This window comes from Pelodiscus sinensis, chromosome 1 (genome assembly GCF_049634645.1).
Source record: "Pelodiscus sinensis isolate JC-2024 chromosome 1, ASM4963464v1, whole genome shotgun sequence".
NCBI lineage: Eukaryota > Metazoa > Chordata > Testudines > Trionychidae > Pelodiscus > Pelodiscus sinensis.
In genome coordinates this window covers 12,470,500-12,497,374 of record NC_134711.1, presented here as the reverse complement: position 1 = coordinate 12,497,374, position 26,875 = coordinate 12,470,500, and the positions used below count along the sequence as shown (strand labels likewise).

Here is a 26,875-nt window from a genome sequence, read left to right as displayed (position 1 = left end):
TTGTTAAGAAACATCTTGGTACAATCACTCACCCCACAAATAGCATACATATTGACCCAGGTTCAGGACAGGGTCTCAATGACAGCATGTTTGATAGTGATAGAACCCCCGTGTATAAGGAATTGGATGGATCTCGGTAACATCAGAGGGTGGCCACCTCAGGAGTGACGTGTAACTTGTTTGTACCCGAGTATAAAAGGGTGGTGTTTGTCCAACCAAGGGGGCAGTCTCTCATCCCTGGCACTGTCTGAGTTGTGTTCATTGTCAGAGGGTACATGTGTAGTGCTTCAGTAATGTTTACTGACCACTACTCTTGTACTTTGACAATAAACCTGGCCTTCGATCCTGATCTGAATTTGTGGTCTTTAGGGCACGGAGGGTGGGGACTATGTAGGGGGGCCCTGGGACTGGATTACCTTACCTGGCCCGGGGCTGGGTTGCTGCACCTAGGCAACAGTGGCTAGATGAGGGGCTGTGCCAGGATTGCTGCAGCTGGATCATGGCCTCTCCTCCTACCCATGCCGCAGTGGAAAGGTGGGGGAGGACGCCGCCAGCTCTTCTGTGGCCAGATGGGGGCTGGACCATGGTGTCTGTCCCAGGATTGGGGCCAGTGACAGGACACTACGGCTAGATGGGGCCTGGGCCCCGATTTGGGCCTTGTTGGCCAGGCTGCAGTGGTCAGAGTAACTGTTGCAGCAATTGCAGGGCCTCCAGAGCTGGGCTGCAGGGTCTACCCCAGGAGCACAGTGGCTGGGGACATACTCTGGCAGTCAGAGGCTGGAGCCAGGCTGCTGAGGCCTGATGGAGACATCTGCTGCCGCTAGTCCCTCTCACTATTCCAGCTGGAAGTGTGCCCTCTGCCAGCCCTTTAAACAAGCAGAGTGCCCCAGACAGCTTTTGCCACTACACAACCTGCTCTTACTGGGATGTACTGCCTTACTTTCACCTCTGGTTAAAGGTGAAATGGACCAAAAAAAAGACCATCTTGACATGAGTAATTATGTGTGTTTAAAATTTTGAATTAATTTTTCATTTTTCATTTAAAAAGTTGCATGTATTTTGGGAATGACAAAATAGCCATATTTGGTTGTGTACTGAGCCATATTTGGTTTGAGAACCATAGGTTGCTGATCCCTATATTAGGTGATGCCTTACTACCAGACACGTTCTCCTTTTTTGCCCAGGAAATTAATGTTTTTAGAGTGTTTCCAAATCAGGTCTCTCTTATGCCCGGAAAGCATGACAGTTTTTCTGTGGGAGAACATAGAAAGCTTGTATATGTACTGAAGGTCTTCTCTTTTTATCTTCAGTCTACTCCACTGTTCCTTACTATGCTGCCTCCATCCTTTCCTATATATTGTTTCTCTGTCTTAACTGACTCATCTGGACAAAAACAATCTTATGCAGCTTGTGTCTTTCTTTGCACAAGTTACTTTTTAGTCTGCTGAGAAACAGAAATTGAAAGTCCAGAACTTTCAAGAAGCAAGACCTGCTAGATAAGCTAGACAAAATAGAGCTGTTCATTCATTTTATGAAACTAAGTGTAGGTGTAACATGTTTGTGATGAGATTTAACTGTAAGTGTTGTTTTTAAATAAAATGTAACATTTTATTGATTTAAGAAATAAAAAATTCAATTTTAAATAAAAAAAATCATGGTTTTTTTTTAATCTTTTTTTCTCCACCCTGTGTGCAAGTGAAGACATATTCTTGCTGTATACAGAGCTTTTAGACACTGCAGGCATCCCACGGTACCTAGGTGGCCACTCTGGCCTGCACCTCTGCTGCTCTGACTCGAGGCAAACAAATGTCTGCCCTCTGTCCCCTTGTAAATTCCTGGGAATATTGAAACTGTTCTTCCTATTTTCTTGGCAAGCACACACTTTTATCTGCCCAGGTGACGATGTCTGCTCTATGGAGCAAATGATTTACCCACTTGCAGGAATGCTGAGCTGCCAGAGCGTGTCAGTGTTTGGAGAGGGGGCTGGGCAGGGAGTCAGGATGCCCTGTGATCACCTCCCATGCTTCCCACAAGACTTATAATCAAAACAGAGCTGCACTCAGGCTGCTGCTCTCATTTGTGATGGAAGTTCTGCAAATGTAAAGGCTCTCTGATGCCTGTGGAAGTGAGTGAATACACAAATCAGTGCTTTTCTTTTATGGGTTCTCTATCACCAGTGAAACTGACAGCACAAAAACCCTGCAACTGTAGACATAATCTTATACAAATGTGGGATGCCAAAAGCACATTACACCTATGTGAATTAGAGCCCGAGAAGTAGTTTTATGATTTTTTTGTCTTTTTTTTTAACAGAAGGTTGTAAAATGAAGATTAGAAAATGTACTATGTTTTATAGAGACTACTCTACAGCTTCATTGCTTCTGGTTATAGTATTTATGGAAACAGTGGTACTATAGCATGCTTTGATCACCATTTTAACAGGTGGCTGCAGGGTTGTCATTAATCTAACCAGAATAGTGGTTAATTTCTACATCTAGGAAGATTTATGTGAGTGAGTGATGTTTGATCATCTCATAAGTGCCATTTATTCATACCAGTGAGAGACAGGAAGTAAGGACTGATACTGACTACACCCATTGGAGGAAGGAGAGCAAAAGATGACCTAATCTGAAAGCATAGGAAATTAGCTAGTTGTAGCACAAACAGAACTGGTCCATAGATACTATACTGCCAAGCCCAAAATTGTGCACAGCCCACTTCTGTTTTTCTGGTAGTTGGAACAATGATCTATAAGCTCTGATATCTCTGGACTTTGGCAGAGATTCACTTTGTCAGCCTTCAGTAAATTAACACCTACTCCTCATCCACAAGTGCTTGTCCACTTACACATAGGGCACAGCTATAAAATAGTTACTAATTTCCAGTGTACTGATGATCCCTGTACTCCATAATTCACGTGATAGAAAGTGTACTGAGCAAAGATTTAATATAGGATGCTGTAGTGAGATTTCAGATGACAGCTTCCCTATTAGGTAAAAATATGGGAGGGTGCAGTGTAAAGGCTAAATAGTAAGATCTTCTTTTTTTGTATCATTTATATAAATTGCTATTAGTAATTAAAACGAAACAGCATGTATCCAATTACCAAACTACATTTTGTGATGTGATTTTTTTTTTTGTGTGTGCTCACTCACTAGTTGGCAAAATTGTCACTTTCAGTGTTCTCACAATAAGAAATACACAATTATTAAACTCTACTATAAAAATTCTTACCTACATAATAATGATGATGAAGATTGATTTTAATGTTTGTAAAGCTTCTTTGGATGCTCAGATGAGTTGTTGACGTGAGAGAGTTGATTTTTAAATTCTTTGTGTGTGACAGGCTACTGAGTTCTAATCTTGTCTCTGACACATACTCACACTGTGATAAATTGCTTAACATATCTGCCTCAGTATCCTCATTTTTAAATCGTGAATAATACTTACTTTATTGGAGTCCTTTGAGGATTGTTTGGAGAAGTACTTTGAAGCTGACAAATTGACAGTTGCTGCAGTATTATGATTTATAATTTATCATGGAGCCTGGTGTCCAAAGAATCCTTATTGTATTAGTGTAATATACAGAATCTCACAGGAAATCTTACAGAACTGTCAGTCTTCTGCTGTAATGAAATTGGATCCTTCATAAAGGTGAGTGTTGAATCAAGTTCCCTACAGGGAAGTTAAATTTTTGTTTTCCTATGTAATATACATTACTTTCTCTACTCCTATCCCCTCCCTCCCTCCCTCCCATACCTATAAGTAAGGCCTCACCAAATTGATGGTCATGAAAAATGTGTCACAGACCATGAAATCTGGACATTTGTGTACTTTTAATTATAGTATACAGATTTCAGAGGAGAGGCCAGTGTTTTTCAAATTCAGTGTCCTTGTGCAAAAGGGAAATGTAGGTGGTTGCCATGTTGTTTTAGATGGGTTGTGGTATTGCCCCTCCTTTACTTCTCCATTGCCATCAGAGGTGGGCAGCTGGATAACACCAGCTGTTGATTGGACACCAATCTCTGAAGGCAGTGCTCTGCAAGCAGCAGTGCAGAAGTAATGATGGCAATGCCATACCATGCCACCCTTATTTCTGTCCTGCTGCTTTCAGAGCTGAGTGGCCAGTCATTGATGGCTGCTGTCTGAGGGCTCAGCTCTGCAGGCAGTATTTCTGCTTTCAGAGCTGGAATATCAAGCCAGCAGGTGTGACTCTTCAGCTCTGAAGGCAGTGCTGCTGCCAGCAGCAGCACAGAAGTAAGGGTAACAGTTCAATAACTTTGCAACACTCTCCCCTCCATTTTGTGTCAGGATCCTTACGATTACAACACTGACATTTCAGATTAAAATAGCTCATATCATAATCGTGAAAATAACCAAAACTGATTGTGAATTTGGTAGAGCCCTACCTGTAACTACAGCAAATTCTAGGGAAGAAATGTTAACAGAGCTCATCTTATTTTTGGCATATGTTTGAATTCACTTGGAATGTGTTTTCAGTGCAGATAATAATCCTATAGGGAAACTTGAAAATTATTTTTAAGTCTCTTTATTTCCTCCAGTCTGACTACACATATGTAAAAATAACTTTAATTTTCAAGCCAAAAAACTAGCCTGAAACCTTGTGTGAGGGTTTTTTTTTTCCATTTTATTGGGGATATTTTGTATGTCTTGTGAGTTTGATTTTTTTTTTTTAATAACCAGTTAAAACAAAACAAAAATGGTAGGAGAATACAGCTGTTTACAGTCACTAACCTCTAATAGCTTGTATAAGAATTTCAGGAACATTAAAGTTAAAATTAATATAATTCAGAGGTATCTGTTCAAACAAACTGACACACAGTACAATGAGCAAATAGTCAATTTGTGCAAGTTCCTTTCATGCTCTTTCTCTTCGCAAAGTTATACATTGAAAAGTAAGGTAATAGCTTGGAAGATAAGGAAAAATAAATTAATGAGTTTTACCAGGCTATTAGTCATTTGTCATAAGAAAAGCTGGTAAAATACTTAAAAAATTATATAGGAGGACAATTGCCCACAAGGGACCATCACTACCTGAAGCAAATATGTAGAAAAGTAGTGAGAGTATACCAAATAGGCCTGCATTCAATTATAAATTAATTCATTAGTGGTGTTAGATCATAATTATAAAGGCATTTGGTATTGATACTTTTTAACAGCATGCTACCTTGTGAAGATACATTATATGATACAGGCTAGCAGTTAGCATTGAATGTACTAGAACTAAAGATAATTGCCAAAATCTGTACCACAGTGAATAGTGTAAAGTGGAGGGTTAAAACCACTGAAACATTCATTTAATTCAGTGTGAGGCACTGAATAGGAAAAACAATAAAGTGAAACTGATTACATCTGTAATAATGCCTTGCACTTTCAGAGCCCTAATCAAGGCCCACTGAAATCAATGGGAATTTTTTCATTGACTTATTGGAGATGGATTAGACCCTCATATGTCTTGCAGATAGAATTTTCAAAGTTCAGGTTATGCAGTGAATCACAGGGTCTGCAACAGGCACTTCTTGTTTCTCAGTCCTCAGATGTATCTCTGCTTAAGAAAATATGTTTAAAGGCAAAATATGCTTAACGGTTAGATGTATTGATCTGTATGTATTACTAGGTACAATTTGAGATTGCTTTCCAGTTTTTGATGGTGCTCACAGTTACAAATTTTCATTGTCACACTTCTTGTCATGCCCAACCTGGGTCCAAGAAGTTCATGATCCAACCAGCAGACCAAATTTGTTGATGAATTGTTGTCATGTGTTACCAGAGTCACGTTGAGCATGTGCTGAGCTGGAGGAAAAAAATGGATCATGTTACTTCTGAATAGTGAGTTGGTTTGTCTAGAAAAGGATTATCAACTCTTGGCATTGTATTGCATTTTTTCTAGGCATTTCAGATATTAAAATGTTTAGTTACCTAGACCTAAAGAAAAACTTAGGTATCTGTCCATGGGCAACTGGTGAAGGGAGGCATGGGGGGAGGGGCGGGGGTCCACAGGCCATGCGACCCTACCCCCCCAGGCCTTGCCTTTCCCTGCCACTACTCCGCCCTCTCCTCTAACCCTCAGTAATGCAACCTGGGGGAGGGGGAATAGGAATAGCAGGACTATAGGTCTGGCGCCAGCAATGTAGGTCCAGCTCCCCTGCACTAACTGGCAGTGGCGGAGGGAAGTGGAGTAATATGGTCCCAGCTCGCTCTGTTCCCCAAGCCGTGTAGCTCCACTTCCTGATGGTGAGTATAGAGGCAGTCCCGGCCCCTCTTCTGAGCGATGCACTAGGAGCGTGGTCGCATTGCTCTGCTTGCCCTGATGTTGCCAGTGAGTGCTAGGGGGAGGAGTGACCCTCACCGTGGGCACCAGTGCCTCCACCCACTGCTCACCATGGATGCCCAGGGACTCTGGCCCCGCTGACTGTTGGCCAGCCCCTTGCTACTCCTGCCCTGCTGTTTGGTGGGGCAAATTCCCCCTTATCCCCCCACCAAGTACACTCCTGGTTCTATCAGTAACTTAGAATAAGGAAATCCTGCCAGGCATTTTTAAGGAATGCTGAACAGGGACTTTCAGATGGGTTTTGGCTCAGGCAGATACTGGAAAACTGAACTATATTTCTACAGATTTGCTTTCTTTCCTAGTTTCAGAATTAAACTTGTTTTCTAAATGTACAAAGTTTAAAATGGGGGCACCTGGAACTGTAACTCTTCAAAAGTTTGAATAAAATCTCTTTAGTGGTAAACACCAAAAAGATTACTTAGCCAAGAGCACTGCTATGAGGAGGACGTGTTTCAGGAACTTATTGTGAAGCTGCTTGTTCAACTCACTTGTTTATTAGGTGGAATGCTAGGCTGTAGGCTGCAACAGATAATACTTGTGTGTAGCCTGAAAGACGCTTCTTTTGAACAACTAAAATCTTTGTTTGGATGATTGTAGCCCACATAGCTATAGTGGGATTGCTGTTCAAATTAGAAAAGGGGAAAACACAAAGTGACTTGGTTATCTGAAGCATTTGTTCCAAGTAGAGCAGGGATGGGGATCTCAGGCTTGGAGGCCAGATGCAACCCTGACTTGCCTGGATCTGGCCCCCGAGCTCAGAGGCCCCCCCCCCATCTTCCCCAGCACTGGGGAGCCTATGCTAGTGCTCCAGCCTCTCTGCTGTCTCACCACGGGCCTGGAGCACACACAAATCTACTAGGCTGGGCAAGGGGGAGTGTCGTGCTCCTCAGTTGGGGGAACCAAAAAAGGTTCCCCACTCCTGCAGTAGAGGAAAGATGTTTAGTATGTTTTACGCCACTTAATATATACTCGATATGGTAATTTAGAATATGATCTAAAAGTAAATAAAGTCGCTCCATGAAGACTCAGACTATGTGTAATTACCAGGACAGGACTGGAAATAAAAATCTAAAGAATGGTGTAGTTTTTGTTTTTGTTTTTTTTAATTCAAGTCTTTCAACAATCTGTAATTGATTGATATATAGCTTCCTTAAGAATTAAAAGATGCTGCTCACTATCCTAGCATATATAATTTCGTTTTACGTTGCTGCTGACTTTCAATATGGATATTTTATAATGCTAAAATCATTCACTCTGCCTTTATATTTCTTCAAATTTTATTAATTGCATTTAAATATAATTTCTTTTCTAGCATCTGGTGTTGTTTGTGGTATTTCAACTTTTTTCCTCAACCCTAAATATTTAACTTAATTTCACAGTTCAGAAAATCTGCCTTTGAAGTGTGTGTGAAATAAATACAAGAAAGGGTGTATAATATTCCAAGGCTTGTTTAGATTAACTTTTCTATGTGTGCATGAGAGTGGATGTCGATATCTGCTTATTATTTTTCAAGTGGAGAGACAAGATGGGCGAGGCAATATCTTTTATTGGACCAGATTCTGTTGGTGAGAGTGACAAGCTTTCAAGTTGTTCTTCAGGTCTGGAATAGTACAGGTTGGACCAGTGGTCCCCAACGTGGTGCCCGTGGGTGCCATTGCGCCCGCTGGGGCATTTGTGTGCGCCCGCTGACAACCTGGGCTGGCCCTGCCCGCGGCGCACAGGAGGCACGGGCCCCAGGCACGCGACATGCACTGGCACCGTGTGCGCGGCGCTTGGGCGGCCCCAGCCCTGGGGCACATGCGGGCACACGGGCGCGCGGCACTCGAGCGGCAGCGCCGGACCCGGGCCCACAGCACAAGGCGCTCGGGCGGCCCCAGCCCCGGCCCTAGGGCACATGCTGGCGCCTGGTGCAAGGGCATCCCAGTCCCCTGGCGTGCCCCCGGACGTGCAGCCCCGCCCCCGGGCGCCCGGTGCGTGAGTGGCCCCTCCCCCTGGGCGCCCGACACGTGAGTGGCCCGGGCGCCCGGGAGCCTCTAAAGGTTGGGGACCACTGGGTTGGACCTTTTTGTCTGGCACTGGCACCCTTGGGATCTGACTGATCCTAAACAAGGGGATTTGCCAGACCAAGGGAGTTCCCGCCCCTTATGCCTTGTGCTGCCCTGCTGCCCCCAGGGTTAGGGCTCTAGGTTGGCCCTGCTGTTGCCCCAACCCCCTGGGGGCTTTATAGCTGACCTAGCTCTGCTGCTGGGTCCAGAGCTCTGCAGCCCTCCAGCTCTGTTGCTGGGGCTGTTCTGGCCCCAACAGCCAGGGAGCGCTGGCCCCGGCCCTCCAACTCTGGTGCCAGCTCCAGAGTCCTGGCAGGTGGGGGGAGGGGGGAGTAGGCTGTCCATTCCTGTCTCCTGAGGGGGCAGCCTCAGAGATTACTGGGGGGACTGGAGTGGCACAGCTGCAGTGGTTGGGTCCCCCCACGCTCTCCGTGGCAGTGGGAGTTGTGGGTAAGTGGAGCACATTTGTCAAGTGCATTCACTCAGCTTCCCTGCATCTCTCATCACTGTGGGAAGTGCAGGGGGAGGTCTAGTTGCTGCTGCTGCCACATCGCACCAGGCTCCTCCTGCCCGGTAATCTCTGTGGCTGCTCCCTTGGGGGGATGAGGTTTCATGGAGGGGAGAGGGCAGGTCGGTGTCAGGAAGGGATGAGGTTTGGTGAATGTGAATGGACAGGCTCCCCCACTGCTAGGGATGTTAAAATGCATTTCATTAAGTAACTCTGTAACTGCTGAAACAAAATACAGGACTATGTAGCACTTTAAAGACTAACAAGATGGTTTAATAGGTGATGAGCTTTCGTGGGCCAGACCCACTTCCTCAGATCAAATAGTGGAAGAAAATAGTCACAACCATATATATCAAAGGATACAATCTGTAACTGCTGAAATTGTATCAGTTACTTGGTTGCATGTGGTGGGGCAAGTGGCTCCTTGGGAGCTGGTATGCGCATGGTGCCTGGATGTAAATGAAGGTCAACTGATGAGCTGTTACACTTTCATGTCCCTACCTGCCACCCATCCCGGCCGGCTGGGACTCCCAGGATGGATTCATTATGCAACTGCTTCTGCAGAAGATGGCCTGCTGGCTGGAGTTTGAGACCTTTCGTTTAGCATAAGTAGTTAGCACATATTCTAGGGACTATTCAAGGTAAAGTGGCCTGCCTGATGATACACTGTGATAAGACAAAAGGGTGGGTTAGCAGGCTGTTTTAATGAGTCATAAATCCACTAATACCAACCCTGGTACCTTCCCTTGCAACAAACCCCGTTGCCAGCTTTGTCCACGTATTCATTCTGCCGATACCATTATTGGACCTAACCAAGTGAGTTATAAGATCAAGAACACATATTCCTGCGCATCCAGAAATATAATTTATGCTATCATGTGCCGAAAGTGTCCGTCTGCTATGTACATTGGACAAACATCTCAGACACTTTGACAAAGGATTAATGCCCACAAAACAGATATCAGACAAGATCACAAAGAAAAAACAGTTTCTTGCCATTTTAACCAGAAAGGACACTCTCTCAATGACTTAACCACCTGCATTCTGCTACAAAGACCTTTTACATCTGCACTTGAAAGGGAATCCTCTGAACTGTCATTCATGTTAAAATTCGACACTCTTCAAGAAGGAATGAACAAACACTCAAACTATCTTACCCATTACCAAGATAGCTTCCCCAATTATCACCTCTAATACCATTAACTCACAAACATCCCACTCTCCCCACCTCTATCATCATCAATTCACAGACACTTACCTTCCTTCCTTTCTCCCCCCCCCCCGCATCCCCCTCCTGTTCTGAAATGTGATTTGTCCTTTTCATATGTGTTCATTTTTTTAATTGTAACCTTTGGTATATATGGCTGTGCCTATTTTCTTCCACTATTTGATCTGAGGAAGTGGGTCTGGCCCACGAAAGCTCATCATCTAATAAACCATCTTGTTAGTCTTTAAAGTGCTACATTGTCCTGCATTTTGCTTCAGCTACCCCAGACTAACACGGCTACATTTCTATCATAAATCCAGTCTCTCTAATTAGTCTATGATTTTAGTGTCTAAGAAAGTTTTGAATTTAAGCTTTCAGCTTAGACTCTTGAAAATGTTGTGAAGGTTTCCTTTGACGATGACGACTGGCAGGTTTCACTTTGTGAAAAGCATTCACCCACACGTGATGTGGTATTTTTGTCTTTTTTATCATTTTCTGATTGTCTGATTTTCCCGACATAGTTGCTTTTAGAGAATTTAATTCACAGGATGAGGTACACCTTGTTATAGGCATTTGTAGGATGCATGGTTTTTGAAGGGGGAGATGTTGGTCATTATAGTGGTGATACATTTTGATACTCTGTGTGTGTTGTTCTGGTGGGGTCAGGTGTCAGTTTGAGTTGGTGTCCTATTTTGTGGGGAGCTTGCCTCTGATACCGAGACTGAGATTGGGTGGGTTATTTGAAGACCAGAAGAGGGGGTTCAGGAAAGATTTTTCAGGATAGAATCCCTGTTGAGTGGGAGCTGTTGTAATTATTTTATGGTACTCCTCCATATGGGTTCCAGTGACGGATGGTCAGTGACAACAAGACTTGTGTGGTTGAAGAGGGTGTTATTTCTTTACTGAAGCAAATTCTCTCTGGGTATCTAGGTGGCTCCTGTGGTGTAGTATCTATGCTTGGTGAAGGCTTTTGAGTGCATTCAGGTGTATACGTTGGACTTTCTCCTTGAAGCATATTTTGGAATATCTGCGTTCCTGATTGTCTGCAACAGATTTCTTGGTGTGTGTGAAGTAGTTACTAGATCTAGGAAGGCTAGTGTGGTGATGATGGGTTTTTTGTATATAGTTGTCTGTCTGTAGGTTTCTATTTTGAAGCTGATCATGGTGTCCAGGAAGTTAACTGGTATGGGAGTTTGTTTCTTCAGAGGATGCAAATATAACCAATGGATCTCAGGTGGAGATTGGTTTTGTTGTATTTATCCAAATTTTTTTCTTCAAGGTGTCCCCTAAGGAGGTTGGCATATTGGGGAAGTATGCTGGTGTCAGTGGCTGTTGACACAAAATCTTCTTGTCTGGGCCTCCCTAGAATCTGGTCTCAAGGAGAATGTGAGGAGTGTATCTTTCTTCTTCACAGTCTGGGGCCACATCAGTGAGGGTCTGTTTGGGTTATTTTGCTTCATATGTGTGCAGCCCCTGACTAATTTTTTTTTCCCCTGTGGGTCAGTGACCCATGACCCCAAGCAAGTTTCCCACCCCTGGTCTAAATGCTGCAGAGTTTGTGGAGGAAGTCAGTTGTGTCCTGGAGGAAGAAGGCCCTTTGTGTGGGGTGTGATTTGAGGATGGCTTCTAGGAATTCCAATATTCCTTTAGCGTGGTGGGCCCAGATATGTCAGTTACAGTAAACTGTGTCTTAAAATAGGAAGGGAGAATGAATATTATTATTAAAAGAACGCTGATCTGGTCACACAGTTTAACTCCCCCCACCCTCCAAATGTCACTCTAAAGTAAGAGGAGTTTTGAATGTGATACTGCAGATGCAGAACAGCTGTTGATAATGCCTGCAGTTACAATTTATATTAATGCTGCTGGCTTTTTGACCTGTGGAATGTACAAACAAGCAAGAATTTGAGTAAAGTAACGGGAAATAGCTTTGCATCTTCTGTGACTCTGTTTCCTTTTTACCCCTCCTTCTGCAAGTGAATCATGTTGGGGAAAATTACCAGATAGTGGGTGGGTGGGTGTCTGTCTCTCTCTCTCTCTCTCTCTCTCTCTCTCTCTCTCTCTCTCTCTCTCTCTCTCTCTCTCTCTCAAATAATGATCTGTTTTTACGTTTATTGCATATTTCATCTGAGCACCTTGAAGAAACTGACAGAACTAAATTAGCTTAATCTTTCAGCAGTTTATTATAACTAACAGGTGGAAATGTGGCACAGAAAAGTAGGTAATAGTGAATCACTGACAGAACTGAGATTATAACCTAGTTCTCTTAAATCCCAGCCATAGTTCCCTCTAATTTATGTCTGTATGTGTAATGACTTTTGTTATGTCCACCAATATGGAAGTGGTGTGTGTGGCAAGGGCAGCTGTGAGGAGGTGGAGTGTGGGCAGGGTCTTAGGGCTGGGGCAGATGGTTGAAGTGTGGGGTGAGAAGTGCAGGCTCTGAGGTGGGGCTGAGGATGAAGGTTTTGGGGTGCAAGCTGTTCTGGGGAGAGAGAACTCTCCCTGCAGCGTGTTTGCACCACAGCAGCTCAGGGCCAGGTGAAAGATGCGTCTCTACTGCCCCAGCAGCTCGAGTGGGCATGGCTGGGAAAGGGGTGCCTTGTTCCCTTGTTAGAACAGTTATGTGTGAGGACCAGTGGACAGAGGAGCCTCTGGCTGGGCTGTGGCAGCTACAGGTTGAGGCTGGCGGGCAGAAGTGCCTCTCCTCAGGCTGTGCAGTGCAGGTTCAGGGTTTGGGGAAAGGCATTTCTCATTGTTGCAGCTGAGGCAGCTTTGCGGGCCTTAGAGAGAACTTAGGTCCCAGTCCAGTGCTCTCTGATCATCTTTTGTTTGCAGGGTGATAGGGCAGTTGGTTGAACTTGAATTGCAATCTCTTCTTGACAAAACCCTTAGTTTGGAGTGGCTTAGTTGGTGTTGGTCCTATTTCAGCTATGGCTTGGACTAGATGTCTTCCTGATGTCTTTTCCAGCCCTAATCTTCCGTGATACTACTTCTTTGGATTAGTGCTATGTTTAGGTCAATTTCACAGTTTAGAATTTTAAAAAAGGTAAACTTCATGAATACAGCTATTTAAATGTGAAATTTCATGGTGGTGTAATTATAGGATTCCTGACCCAAAAAGGTTGTTTCAGGGGGGAGAAGGTTGTTATACTTACTACTGTTACTTTTCTGCTGCTGATGGTGGCAGCATTGCCTTTAGAGCTGAACAGCTGGAGAGTAGCAGCTGCTGCTGGCCAGGAGCCTGGCTCTGAAGGCAAAGTTATAGCCCATAAGGAATTAAAAGGGTTAAACAGAATGTGAAAGCATGTCAATAAAAGGTCTGCCCTTGCGATATGTTGCTCTTCCATAAAATCCCTTACAGTTTACCATTTTTCATGGCATATGTTTTTGGAGTGTTCCCTTTCTTGTAGTGTATTATTTTTCTAGGATACCCACTGTGAGGACTAAATGGTGAATGACAATAGTTTTGAAATGCATGCATTCTTTAAATTCTAAATCTTTTTCAACAGATATTTTTTCAAAATGTATTGCTATTAAATGATCATTTTTCATTGGTTGAAAATGGTCTCCCTCATTAGTTCTGATGACATAACTATTTTTAGATTAATTACATAATCATTGTCAAATGTTGGTTGGTAAGATATTTTAACTTCTTTTCATCTTACGTCTCCTATTAAGGGTTGAGTGTTATGTTGGGTTTAGAGCCAAATAAACTAATCTAATTTTTCACACTCTTATTTTGTTGTCCGCTCCCTTCTCTGTCAACAAGATATTTTTTCTATCACTTTGACCTCAGTGCTGCACAAAAATCTAGCTTGCTAATCAGTCCACCGCAAGGCCCCACACTACCTTTCCATCCATCTTTTCTAATGTGTCAGACCTACCATCTTGATATGTCGTGCTCGTTCCGCTGCACTAACTTTCTTGCTCCAGCTTCAGTTCCTGATATGGACCCATCTCTTCATTTGTTGCTTCCTTAGGAATAGCCAGGATCCCAAGAGTTAATTCAAGTGCTACTTCATTAATAGTTGTGGTATATTCTAATCCTGCCACTTCATGAATTTTGGAACTTTACATACTGTACAGAGTTAATTTGTTAATTTTTTTTTAAAGTGGCAATAACCTGTTGCAACATTACCTTCAATATCTGAGTTCTTCAGGATAAGGCACATCTGGAAGTTTTTGTACCCTCAGGCCTTTTAGTTCTTTTCAAGATTTAAATATTCATCTTCTGGTAAGGCTAGAGAAAATACTCTAGCATTGGCATGCCAACAGTTTGCCATATAAGATTGCATTATAATATTTGATGATATGATGGCTGTTCTTTTAAAAAAAAAGAAAGAAAATCAATGAATGAAACACTATGGCTAGTAAAAATTGTGAAAAAAATCACAAATTCTGTAGTTGTATCTCAGAAGTCCTTAATAATGCATCATTTCAGAAGAAGCTTTAGATCTTTAATTTCTCATAATATTATAGAAATGAAATATGTTGTTGGATTATAGGTTTGAGAGTTGAAGTTGCATCTTTTCAGCAGTTGGGATAGGGCAATTTTTTTTTTAACAGTGTTCAGATTGTTACTTTTCAGGTTATACTGCTATATTTCATTTTGCTATATTGGTTTTGGTACTCTTGAGACCTAATCTCTCTGACATCAAGATTTATTCTCTAATTATTTAGCAACAGTTTTCTATTAGAGAGAGCCAGACCTCAGTTACTTTTTATTTTAATCCTGAACAGATTCAGATGCTGAGCAGGATGCTGCTATCAAACTTGCCCAGGAACGAGCCGAAATAGTTGCCAAGTATGACAAAGTAAGTGTCCCTCATAATAGTGTAATTTTAGCATTGACTGTTTGAAATTGAAGTGTGATCTTCCTCTCTCAAGTTCAGAAATAAATAGCTGTCTCCTAAAATATTCTGTGTGATGTTCTGTATGATGCTTAGTACAAATTAGTAAAAAATGTAAACAATGAATGGTCCCACAGCACCGTAGAAACTAAGAAAAAATGTAGCTAGATTAACAAAGCCTTTTTTTCCTCCTTACTGTTTTCGGTGATGGTTTGTTGAACTTCAGATTCAGATGTATGCATGCTGCTTCAGAGCTGCTTTAAGACTTTTGTAATTTTCTCTCACTAATATTGAGGTGCCAGTTGAGTTTTATTTATTCTGATTTTCCTGCTTAGTGAAAACCTGTGTATCATTCTACAGACATTACTTTTTGAGGCCATACATACTTTAACTCTTTATTGATGTGCAATAATAGAAATAAATACTAAATCAGAAATAGCAATTGGAAAAAAATATAGCCAAATTGATTTGCCATAGTCACCTATTTTATGTAAACAAAAACATTTCATCCTGAGCTGTTTTTGAACCATATGCCAAGTAAGACTGTCATATAATGCAACTGTGATATGAATGCCTGCATGTTACTCACCTATTCTCATCACAGAATCATTGGTAGCCTTACTAACCTTACTGCTCAGTCCTCCAGTGATTCAGGAGCCAAATTATTGATTAACATTACTGAAAAGCGCCACAACAGTAGCTGGCTATAGTACTGTATTTTCATATTTACATAGTATGACGGGAAGTGTGCTCTACATATACATGCATACATACTCTCACACAAAAAATACATATTCTGCCAGCAAATAGGTTAATAACTTAGTTGATAACTTGATTGGCTAATAATAAAAGCATCCTTATTGATTAATATGGTCAATTAAATCTCATAGTGTTTTAATTTCATGTACAGGCAGTCCCCGGGTTACGTACAAGATAAGGACTGTAGGTTTGTTCTTAAGTTGAATTTGTATGTAAGTCGGAACTGGTACATATTGTAGGGGAAACTCTAGCCAAACATTTCTCCAGAGCTCAGTTTTATTCTCCCACATCTCACTTCCCTCAGTCCTTTATTCTCAAGCTGAGGTGTCTGCTGAGAAAAGCCACTCCGCGTCTCCCTGGTCTGCTGGGGGGGGGGGGGGGGGGCGCTAGCTTCGCGTCTCCCTGGTCTGCTGGGGGGAAGCAGCTAGTGCAGGGTTGCCTCACCCCGTTTGTAAGTAGGGATCCGTTGTAAGTCGGATCCATGTAACCCGGGGACTGCCTGTATTTCAAAGAGTTACAGGAAAGCCACTTGCAACTCGTGAGCTCACTCAGTCTAGAATATGTATGATTTTAAGAGAGTCATAGGGATTTTCTTTTCACTGACATTTGTTGTCTAGCAATAACTTTAGTACAAAGTGAGTAGTAGTAATGACTGAGAGACTTTTTTTAATAATAGTGGTGCATCTGTTTAAAAGTTGACCTGGGTAAGCAATCCTAACTAGACATACTTTTCCAGATTTGTCTGAAAGTTGGTGTGTTTCTGGAGTGTATAGGCTAGGGTTAATGACTTAAGTTTAGAGTCATTTGAGCCTGGGGTTCCAGATATGAAAGTTCAGGAAAAAAATAGAAGCTTAAAAGCGGGTAGTTGGCATCTGTCATCTTTACTTTATTTTTTATTTTATTTGTTACTTCAATTTTTTTTATTTTTACAGAGCTAGAGATCAAACTAGTGATATGACACAGGAGAAAATGGTTTCAAACTATCATGTTTGCCCCTAGGTGGTGCACTAAATTTTTGGGTCCCCATGCTGAAAACAATATTTAAGAAAACTAGAGGGCTGTGCCTCCTGCTCACCACGCTCACCAACCCCCCTCCAGCTTGCCGTTTTCACAGCCAGAGAGCCTGTTAATCTTGCACTGAACCCAGCTGTGCTCTCCATGACCCCAAGTCACTTGCATCCTTCTCCACTCCTGCCCACCAGAGCCCTGGACGGCCCCCTGTATCCAAATATTCTTAGCCCATCCTATGCATTTGTGCCCTTCAGTTGTCAGCCAGTCCCCCCTGCTTGCACCCTTCCCACTCCAGCCCCACCTGCCATAAAATAGTCCATGGCCCACATGCCCCATCTCTGTCCTCCACTCCTACACCCCCATTCTCCTGCCTCCACTCCTACACCCACCATCCTTCCTAATCCTCCCCCCACCTTCATTCCTACATCCACCCATCCTCTGTAATCTTTCCCCCACACTGCCTGTCCCTCCTTCCTTCATATTCCTATACCCCTATCCATTTCCTAACCCCTCCCCCTTTGCACCCCAACACTGCCCATCCCGCTGCCTCCATTCCTATATCCACTTCACTCCCACCATCCCCCCCTTAGTGCATCACCCATCCCCACATACACCCTTATCCCCTTTCTTCCCTCCAATGAACAGGTACCCTAACCAGCAAAGAAACAGCACCAGGCCCATATGCAGGAATTTGGAGGGCAGGGGGAGAAGGGCATGCTCTGGGTGCTGTGACAGCAGGATCTGGGCAGCTGCCTCGAGAGAAAGGGCAGCATAGGTGGTACTGCTGGGGTGAAACAGAAAAGGGGGGGGTCTATGGGCAGAGGAAATGGAAAGGAGGCAGAGAAAAAGGCTGGAGGGAGGCCAGAGAGTGGGGGTTCCTTTGGGATGCCAGATTGAGAAGGGGGGAGGGCAGTCTGAGGGGCAGGGGAGGTGCCGAGGACACACCTGGAGGTTAGAAAGAGGGCTGGGGAGGGGGGCATGCAGTGAGGGAGAGTCGCCTGGTGCCACCATGCAGAGGCAGGCCACTCCCCCCTCTCCCGCTCCCACTTGGCTGGGTTGGCAGCTGCTCCGAACACTGCTGGGCCTCCCCTTTTTGATGCCTCGGGGATTGCCGGACTGCAGCAGCAGATTCCAGCAGGGCGGCTTGGTGCTGGTGCAGACACTCAGGGCGTGGCAGAGGATGGGGTGGCAGGCAACTGGGGATGCAAGGTGCGGAGCCTCACTCTGTTCCCTGTGTGAGTGGGCCCTGCCCAGGCCTTGCACCAGATGAAGCAGCTATCGGGGCCGGTGGGACTGAGAGCCCCTGCCTGGGAGGAGAATGGCTCCTGTTCCCACGCAACAAGCCAAAGCTCAACCTGCCCCACACATGTGGTCGTGCACCACAGGCAACGGCCAGAAGTGGACATGGTGCAGCAGTTGCTTTCCCTGAGCAGAGGGCTGTCAGGGCTGGCCCAGCACATAGCCAGCACTTTCATTCGGCCTCCAGGCCCCGTGCCACTTCCCCCTGTGGACCTGCTCCTGTGTGGCGCCTCAGGCCCTCTGGCCTGGTAAGGCCCCCAGCATCCCCAGGTCCAGATACCTCGGAGTTTCTACCTGGGGTCTACCCTGCGAGCAATGGCGGTGGCACAGACCCTTTCCCTGCAACAGACTGATCTGGAGCAGTGTCCAGGCCCTGGATGGAATTGCTCCCTGCTTCGGAGACTGTTCGGGGACAGGTGGGGCTGCTAGGCAGCTTTGATAGGGCAGACTCCACCTCCCAAGGGTCCTTCCTGCTCAGCTCTGGCCGCAGCCTTTCAGGAGGCGGAATCTGCCCAGGCTGCCAGGTGGCTTTGCCTGTCCCCGAACAGTGTCTGGGGCGGGAAGTCCATATGAGGGCGGAGCCTGTGGGACACACAGTGATGTGATGACATCACTCTGTCATTCCACAGGAAATTTATGTATGATTTTTTTAGTACTATTCATGCAGTAATACAGCTGAAAGATTTGCATTCTTGCCATTTTTTGTACTTTAAAGCTTGACCCTTGTAAGTACTCAGTCTGACTAGTTCCTTGTATTACATTAAAAGTTTTTTCCCCACATGAGGAGTGGGAATTTGGGGTCATTTAGCCAAGGAATTCCTACATCAAAGACACCTTCAAAAATGGTTGTCTAGTGCTGCCTCATACAGAGACATGCTAATGATTGGGTGAATCGTGATGGTTGTGAACTTACCCTTCAGATAACATAACTAAGGATAAATTAATCACAAGCCCCCACCTAAGACAAAAGAAGCTTTATAAACTGAGCAGCTGGCAGTTGTTATAACTTGTGAATCATGGGTTGGGAGCATTATTTTTGGAGTAACGTAATTCAAGTTTTTTTGGGGTGGGAAATTGGACATGTAATGCATTCTGGGAGGGGCATTAGAGTATGGAGGTGTGAGGGAATAGGGATTTGGTCCTCCAGCAAGGGGAGGGGTGTTATCAGGAATGATATAAATGAGGATAGCAGAGGAGGCAAGAGTGGGGGCACACTCCCCAGTTCTGCCAGTGTTCCCCAAACTTCCTGCACACTAATCCTCCTGCACCCCACAGCTGTCAATGTACCCCAACCTTCGTGCATCTCAGCCTTGCCAGTACACCTTAGCCCCTTGCATTTAAACCTCCATTCACTCTGAAGTTTCTGAGTGCATCACAACGCTCCCCTCCTCCCCCCCGCACCTCCAGCTCGCCCAGAGCACCACATCTCCCCTGAAATCCCAAAATCATTTTGGGGAAAAGTAGACACGTGAATGCTTCCTGGGAGGGGTAATTATTCCCCAACTCCTCTGACCCCTAGAGGGAAAGGGGTTTGTAGTGACTGCAAAGGTAGGTGGCTTTGGGGAGGGGTAAATGGGGATGGATAGATGGTAGGATAGGGGATGGAAGTTTAGGGGCTCAGGTGAGGGAGGTTTAGGTGAAGTGGAGGGATGGGACAGTGAGAAGGGAAAAGGGGGAGTGAGTGGCAGAAGGATTTGGGGATAATAGGATCAGGAGCACCTGTAAGCCTCTCATTCTGCCCACTTTTGTGTGTGCCCAGATTTGGATGTGTGGGGAATCTTTGCCCCTTTTGCTACTCCTGTGTATGTGCCAGGATCTGGAGAGGGAGAGAGGCTGTTCCCATCTATCAGGGCATGTTGGGACATTGCTGAAAGAGGGCAGAGTTAAGTTAGCATAGGCAATCTCAACTGCATTTTGTGGTTTCTAACAGTTCGCCAACTCAATGTTGTGCCAGTGCATGACACAAAAACTGACCACTATAAAACCATAACACTTCATTCAATAACTTAGTTTTTTGACAGTGAATTGAAATTATTTTTGTGCTGGTGATCAATAAACATTGATCTTTACTCCATTGCTTTGTTTTGGGAGTTGGGTAAAACAAAAGACTTCTGATGGATATGAAATTTTCCATTTGTGATGTCTGGTTCACATCCAGCCCATGTTGGTAGTACCAAAGTTTTTTATCTTGACTTTTTGAGGGCTTCTGTAAAATGGTTTTGGTGATCCATTCAATATCCTGACCAGACAGGAATTCGTATAAAATAGCCATCACAGTTGGCACTAATGGAGACCTATTCTAGCATTCTTCTTATGGGGTCAGTGAATGTATCAAAGATGGAACTTTGCACTGATCTGCCCCAGGCCGCCTCCCTGGATGAGGCATACTGGCTGTCAGAATGGCACCTGCCATGAACAACAAGGAGATGTGTGCGCATAAATGAACATCAGCTTTGTTTTTTACTAGAAATGGTCACCTTCTGTATAACTCAGGCCTGCGTGTAATCTGGATGAAATCTTCAAATTCTTCCTCCTTCCTCTTGGTCTCCAGAGGGTATATAAATGTGGCTGCTCTTCATCCATATATGCCTAAGATTCATAGTTTTCTTTCTGCCCATACAGCTAAAATTCTGCATGGTCTCATAGCTTCACTATTTCAGCCGTCTCCACCACCACCTCAGACCTTTGTGACAAACATTACTCTTAGCCATTCTACAAAATGCAGCTGCTAAAATAATCTTTCCTTGTTGATCTGATCATATCACCCCTCCCTTTCTAATCTCTCCACCAGCTTCCCCTTTCTCATCACAAGTTAGACACTTGTCCTGTCATTCAAAGCCTTTTAAAACATTTTCCCTCCCAATTCATCTGTTCGTTTACCACATTGTACCCTGGCTCTTCTAGTGACAAGAATGATTGTACAAAACGAAACCAAACAAAACCCTCATGAACCTACAATGGAAATGCATTTTAAATGACTAAAGTTAGTCAGATGGTTGTGGCGCTTTCTCATCCTCTGTGGGTCAGATTGGGCACTCTGTGATGCTGTCCTACAGGACAGATATAAAATATGCCTCCCGCTGTAGAATTTGTGTACTGTCCTCTTAAATTTTAGTCTATCTTGCTGTTTGGTGCCATAAGACTTCATTGTTGCCTTTCTTTGTCTCTTTAGGGACGAGATGGTGCCCAGATTGAACCTTGGGAAGATGCAGACTACCTTCTTTACAAAGTCACAGACAGATTTGGCTTTCTACAGTAAGTTGCTAGTTTCACAAGGAAATAAGATTTTAAAAGCTTATCAAAACTTATTAGTATTTTTTGATGTATGCCTAATTGGTGAAAGTGTTGCTTGCTTTTAATAGAACTGCTGTGAGAACAGAATTCCAGTTAGTGTGTGCACTTTTAAATGGTCTTGCACTGTGGTTTTTCAGTTATTATATTCTCCGCTTTTTTTATTTCTATGATTGAAATTGATTTGCAATTGGGAATTGAAAAGTTTGACTATTTTACTTGGGTGTGAGAGTTATAGCTAGTTACAGTGAATACTTACAATCATGCATCTGAATTAAGATTACATACATTATTTGTATTTTCAAATTTACAAAATAAAAATTTCAGAATAATTGTAGCATTGGTCCAAGGATATTAGAGATCTGAAGGAGAGAAGCTCTGTGTAACCACAAAAGTTTGGCTCTCTCACCAGTTGAAATTGGTCCGATAAAAGATATCTCACTTACTTTGTATCTCTAAAATGAAAATTGTAACATCCATATAAAATATTGAAAAAGTGCAGATCAGAAGTTTTGAAGTCCTAGAGAGGGAAGCTTCCTTTTTATGTTTTTACTGAATTTTCCATCTTTTTCATTTTCAAATGTGTAGGAAATTCCATACAGAGTTCTACAGTGATTTAAAAAAAAAAAAGAAATTCCTGATCCTGTAAAGATGGATGACTGTGGTTCACATTATGCACTGACTAGTCCCATTAAAGTTATTGGGCCTATTCATATTGTACAAAGCTAAGCTCTTACATATGTCTTTGCAGGTTTGGGGCCTAAAATTTTATAATTAAGCACTCAAAATCAGGAAATTCCAGAACTCAGATTGTGTGCACCTCTGTTGCATCGCAGCATAGATTTGATCACCTATTATTTATTTAAAAAGCATCCGGATTAAATTCTAATATGTAAGTGAAGACCAGCATAACAAATGTTGCAAAGGAAGTAGACTGAAGATTGATTTTTCTTCACTTTTCTGTACTCCGTTATACAGTCATGACATTCTGTTAACATTGAGGTATCTTTCCATTGTCTGCATAGACAATTGATCAGGCCATAAAATAAGCTTCTAGACCTGGAAATATCTTTAGCAAAGCTACCAGCCTTTCATTAGTGTCTATAGATGGGAGTAAAAGTATATTCTGAGAAGAACAATTTACAGGTATTGAACACTTACAATGATTTGCTAACTTTTCCACTAACAAATCAGGATTCTTCAGCATTTTTAAGTTATGTATACACTACAAACTGTGGTGCATACAAGTTGTATTGGCACAAACACTGAAATTTTTATATTGCTTGGGCTTGTGCAGACTTGGCTGCTTGTGTTGGTGCTGGTGCACTCACCAGGGATACTGGTCGGTGCAAACTGTGGTACATCATGGGTACATAAATGGCAGTGTGTGTATGCCACCATCTAGTGTAGTGCCTTTTGAGAAATGTTTGCAATGTATTGAGAGAGAGACTCATAGACTTTAAGGTCAGAAGGGACCGTTTTGATCATCTAGTCTGACCCCCTGCACAGTACAGGCCACAGAATCTCACCCACCCCTCCTAGAATAATCCTCTCACCTATATCTCAGATATTGAAGCCTTCAAATACTTTGAAAACCCCAAGATGCAGAGATCCTCCAGCTGTGATCTGTACCCCATGCTACAGAGGAAGGCAAAAAACCTCCAGGGTCTCTGCCAATCTACCCTGGAGGAAAATTCCTTCCTCACCCCAAATATGGTGAGCAGCTAAACCCTGAGCACGTGGGCAAGACTCACCAGCCAGACACCCAGAAAGTTCTCTCTAATAACTCCTATCATCCCTCCATTGACCTATTTCCCACTGATAATGAATGGTCAATTAGTTACCAAGATCATGTTCTCATCAAACCATCCCCTTCATAAACCCATCTAGTTTAATCTTGAAATCAGATAGATCTTTTGCTCCCACTGCTTCCCTTGGAAGGCTGTTCCAGAACTTCACTCTTCTAATGGTTAGAAACCTTCGTCTAATCTCGAGTCTAAACTTCCTACTAGCCAGCTTATATCCATTTGTTCTTGTTTCCACATTGGTATTAAGCTTAAATAATTCCTCTCCCTCCCTGGTATTTAGCCCTCTAATATATTTAAAGAGTGCAATCATGTCCTCCCTCAGCCTTCTTTTGGTTAAGATAAACAAGCCAAGCTCCTTGAGTCTCCTTTCATAAGACAGGTTTTCCATTCCTCGGATTATCCTAGTGGCCCTTCTTTGTACCTGTTCCAGTTTGAATTCATCCTTCTTAAACATGGGAGACCAGAACTGCACACAGTATTCCGAATGGGATCTCACCAATGCCTTATATAATGGCACTAACACCTCCTTCTCTCTACTGGAAATACCTCGCCTAATACATCCCAAGACCATATTAGCCTTTTTCACGGCCATGTCACAATGGCGGCTCATAGTCATCCTATAATCAGCCAGGACTCCAAGGTCCTTCTCCTCCTCCGTTACTTCCAACTGATGTGTCCCCAGCTTATAACTAAAATTCTTGTTGTTAAACCCTAAATGCATAACCTTACACTTCTCACTATTAAATTTCATCCTATTGCTATCACTCCAATTTGCAAGATCATCCAGATCTTCCTGTATGATATCCTGATCCTTTTCTGAATTGGCAGTAGCTCCCAACTTTGTGTCATTCGCAAATATTATCAGGACACTTCCACTTTTGGTGCCAAGGTCAGCGATAAAACGATTAAATAAAATTGGCCCCAAAACTGATCCCTGAGGAACTCCGCTAGTAACCTTCCTCCAACCTGACAGTTCACCTTTCAATATAACCCGCTGTAGTCTCCCCTTTAACCAGTTGCTTATCCACCTCTCAACTTTCATATTAATCCCTATCTTTTCCAATTTAACCAATAATTCCTCATGTGGTACTGTATCAAATGCCTTACTAAAGTCGAGGTAGATTAGATCCACTGCATTTCCTTTATCTAAAAAATCTGTTACTTTCTCAAAAAAGGAGATCAGGTTGGTTTGGCGCGATATACCTTTTGTAAAACCATGTTATAATTTGTCCCAATTGCCATTAGCCTCAATGTCTCTTAACTACTTTCTCCTTCAAAATTTTTTCCAAGATCTTGCATACTACAGATGTCAAACTAACAGGCCTATAGTTACCCGGGTCGCTTTTTTTCCCTTTCTTAAAAATAGGGACTATATTAGTAATTCTCCAGTCAAATGGTACAACCCCTGAGTTTAGAGATTTATTAAAAATTTTTGCTAATGGACTTGCAAGTTCATGTGCCAGTTCCTTTAATATTCTTGGATGAAGATTATCTGGGCCGCCCGATTTACTCCCATTATGCTGTTCAAGTTTGGCTTTTACCTCGGATATGGTAATATCTACCTCCACATCCTTAGTCCCATTTGTTATGTTACCATTATCCCTAAGCTCTTCAGTAGCCTCATTAAAGACTGAAGCAAAGTATTTGTTTAGATATTGGGCCATTCCTAGATTATCCTTAACCTTCACTCCATCCTTAGTAATTAGCGGTCCTACTTCTTTTTTTGTTTTTTTCCTATTTATATGACTATAAAACCTTTTACTATTGGTTTTAATTCCCTTTGCAAGGTCCAACTCTACCTGACTTTTAGCCTTTCTCACTTTGTCGCTACATGCTCTAACCTCAATAAGGTAGCTTTCTTTACTGATCCCTCCCATTTTCTACTCCTTATATGCTTTCTACTTTTTCTTAATCATCTCTCTGAGATGCTTGCTCATCCAGCTTGGTGTAACACACCTGCCTATACATTTTTTCCCTTTTCTTGGGATACAGGCTTCTGACAGCTTCTGCAACTTTAACTTAAAATAATTCCAGGCCTCCTCCACCTCAAGATCCATAATTTCTTTAGTCCAATCAACTTCCCTAACTAATTTCCTTAATATATTAAAGTTACCCCTTTTGAAATCAAAAACCCTAGTCTCAGATTTATTTTTGTTTATCCTTCCATTTAATTTGAACTGAATTAGCTCATGATCACTCGAGTGAAGGTGGTCCCCTACAACCATTTCATCTGTGAGATCCTCGCTACTCACCAAAACCAAATCTAAAATAGCATCCCCCCTTGTTGGTTCAGCAACTACTTGATGAAGGAATTCATCAGCTATCACATCTAGGAAAATCTGAGCCCTATTATTACTAGCACTTGTTCGCCAGTCTATATCTGGAAAGTTGAAATATCCCATGATTACGCAGTTTCCATGAGTATTTACTTCATTAAAAACATTAAAGAGGTCTCTCTCCATATCCAAATTGGATCCTAGTGGTCTGTAACACACCCCAAGCACTATCCCAGGGGAGGATCTGATAGCTTTCTTTCCCAATGTGATTTTTGCCCAAACAGACTGTCTTCTCCATTCCATCACTTTTTATTTCTTTACAATCTACCTCATCTTTGATATACAATGCGACTCCACCACCTTTACCCTTATTTCTGTCTTTCCTAAACAGCACATACCCTTCAATACCTGTACTCCAGTCATGCCTAGTATTCCACCATGTTTCTGTTATTCCTATAATATCTGGTTTCACTTCCTGGACCAATAGCTCTAGTTCCTCGTTTTTGTTACTAGGCTCCTCGCATTGGTGTACAAACATCTTAATTTTTGCTGTTTGGCCTCATTCATATTCTTTACCCAATTTGGCCCGGACATTGTACCTCCAATATGACCTATTAGACTAGTATCCACCCTACCCTTCCTCCTGTACATTCTCCTACCCCCAGCTATATCCTTTCTTACTTCGTTTTCCTCCCTCTCAGTGTTAAAATCTGGCGTAGAGATTACCTGGGCATCTCCCAACCGTCTCCCCCAAATTCCTAGTTTAAAGCTCTCTTAATAAGTTGAGCCAGCCTCCATCCTAGAAGTCTATTTCCCTCCCTACTTAGGTGAAGTCCATCCCGAGAGAACAGTCCTCTGTCCATAAATGCCTCCCAGTGACCATACATCCCAAAGCCCTCCTTATAGCACCACTGCCTAAGCCATCTATTGATCATCATAATCCTGTCACATCTTAATGGGCCTTCTCTAGGAACAGGCAGAATCCCACTAAAGATAACCTGAGCCTCAATTTCTTTGAGCATCCTCCCCAGCCCAGCATAGTCTCCCTTAATTCGTTCCAGCGGGAATCTAGCCGTATCATTTGTTCCTACATGAAGGATGATCAATGGATTCTTTCCTGCTCCCTTAATAATCCTCTTCAACCTCAGTTCCACATCCCGTATTTTAGCACTTGGCAGACAGCACACCCTTCTATTCTCTGGATCAGCTCTGGTTACTGGCCTATCTATTCTTTTCAATAAGGAGTCCCCAATCACATAGACCTGCCTTTTCCTAGTGACAGTGCAATTCTCTGGTCTATCTCTTGGTTCCTCTGGCTGCAAGTCCTTGTTATTCCTATTTTCCCTTGTAATCCTCTTTAACCCATCCTGTATCCTCCTAATGCTCATTATTGGTGTTGTCTCCATTAACTCTTCCCCTTTATCTATGGGACTAGCCACTCTTCTCTTCTTCCTTACCCTTCTATCTTC

The 26,875-nt window shown here is 43.1% G+C and overlaps 1 protein-coding gene across 13 annotated transcripts in view; it reads left to right on the top strand.

The window, feature by feature from the left end:
* The window catches only part of USP6NL (USP6 N-terminal like), a 239,654-nt gene that overhangs the window by 87,484 nt on the left and 125,295 nt on the right, over nucleotides 1-26,875 (top strand). For 8 of the 13 annotated variants that reach the window (XM_075907624.1, XM_006130651.4, XM_006130653.4 and 5 more), the window contains 2 exons: nucleotides 14,853-14,926; nucleotides 21,204-21,286. The exons of 2 other annotated variants lie outside the window; for them this stretch is intronic. In XM_075907624.1, the coding sequence (XP_075763739.1) occupies nucleotides 14,853-14,926; nucleotides 21,204-21,286 (157 nt within the window). Of the gene's footprint in view, nucleotides 1-14,852; nucleotides 14,927-21,203; nucleotides 21,287-26,875 lie in introns of those variants that run through there. 3 more of the 13 variants (XM_075907816.1, XM_075907942.1, XM_014577270.3) reach the window with 2 other exon arrangements.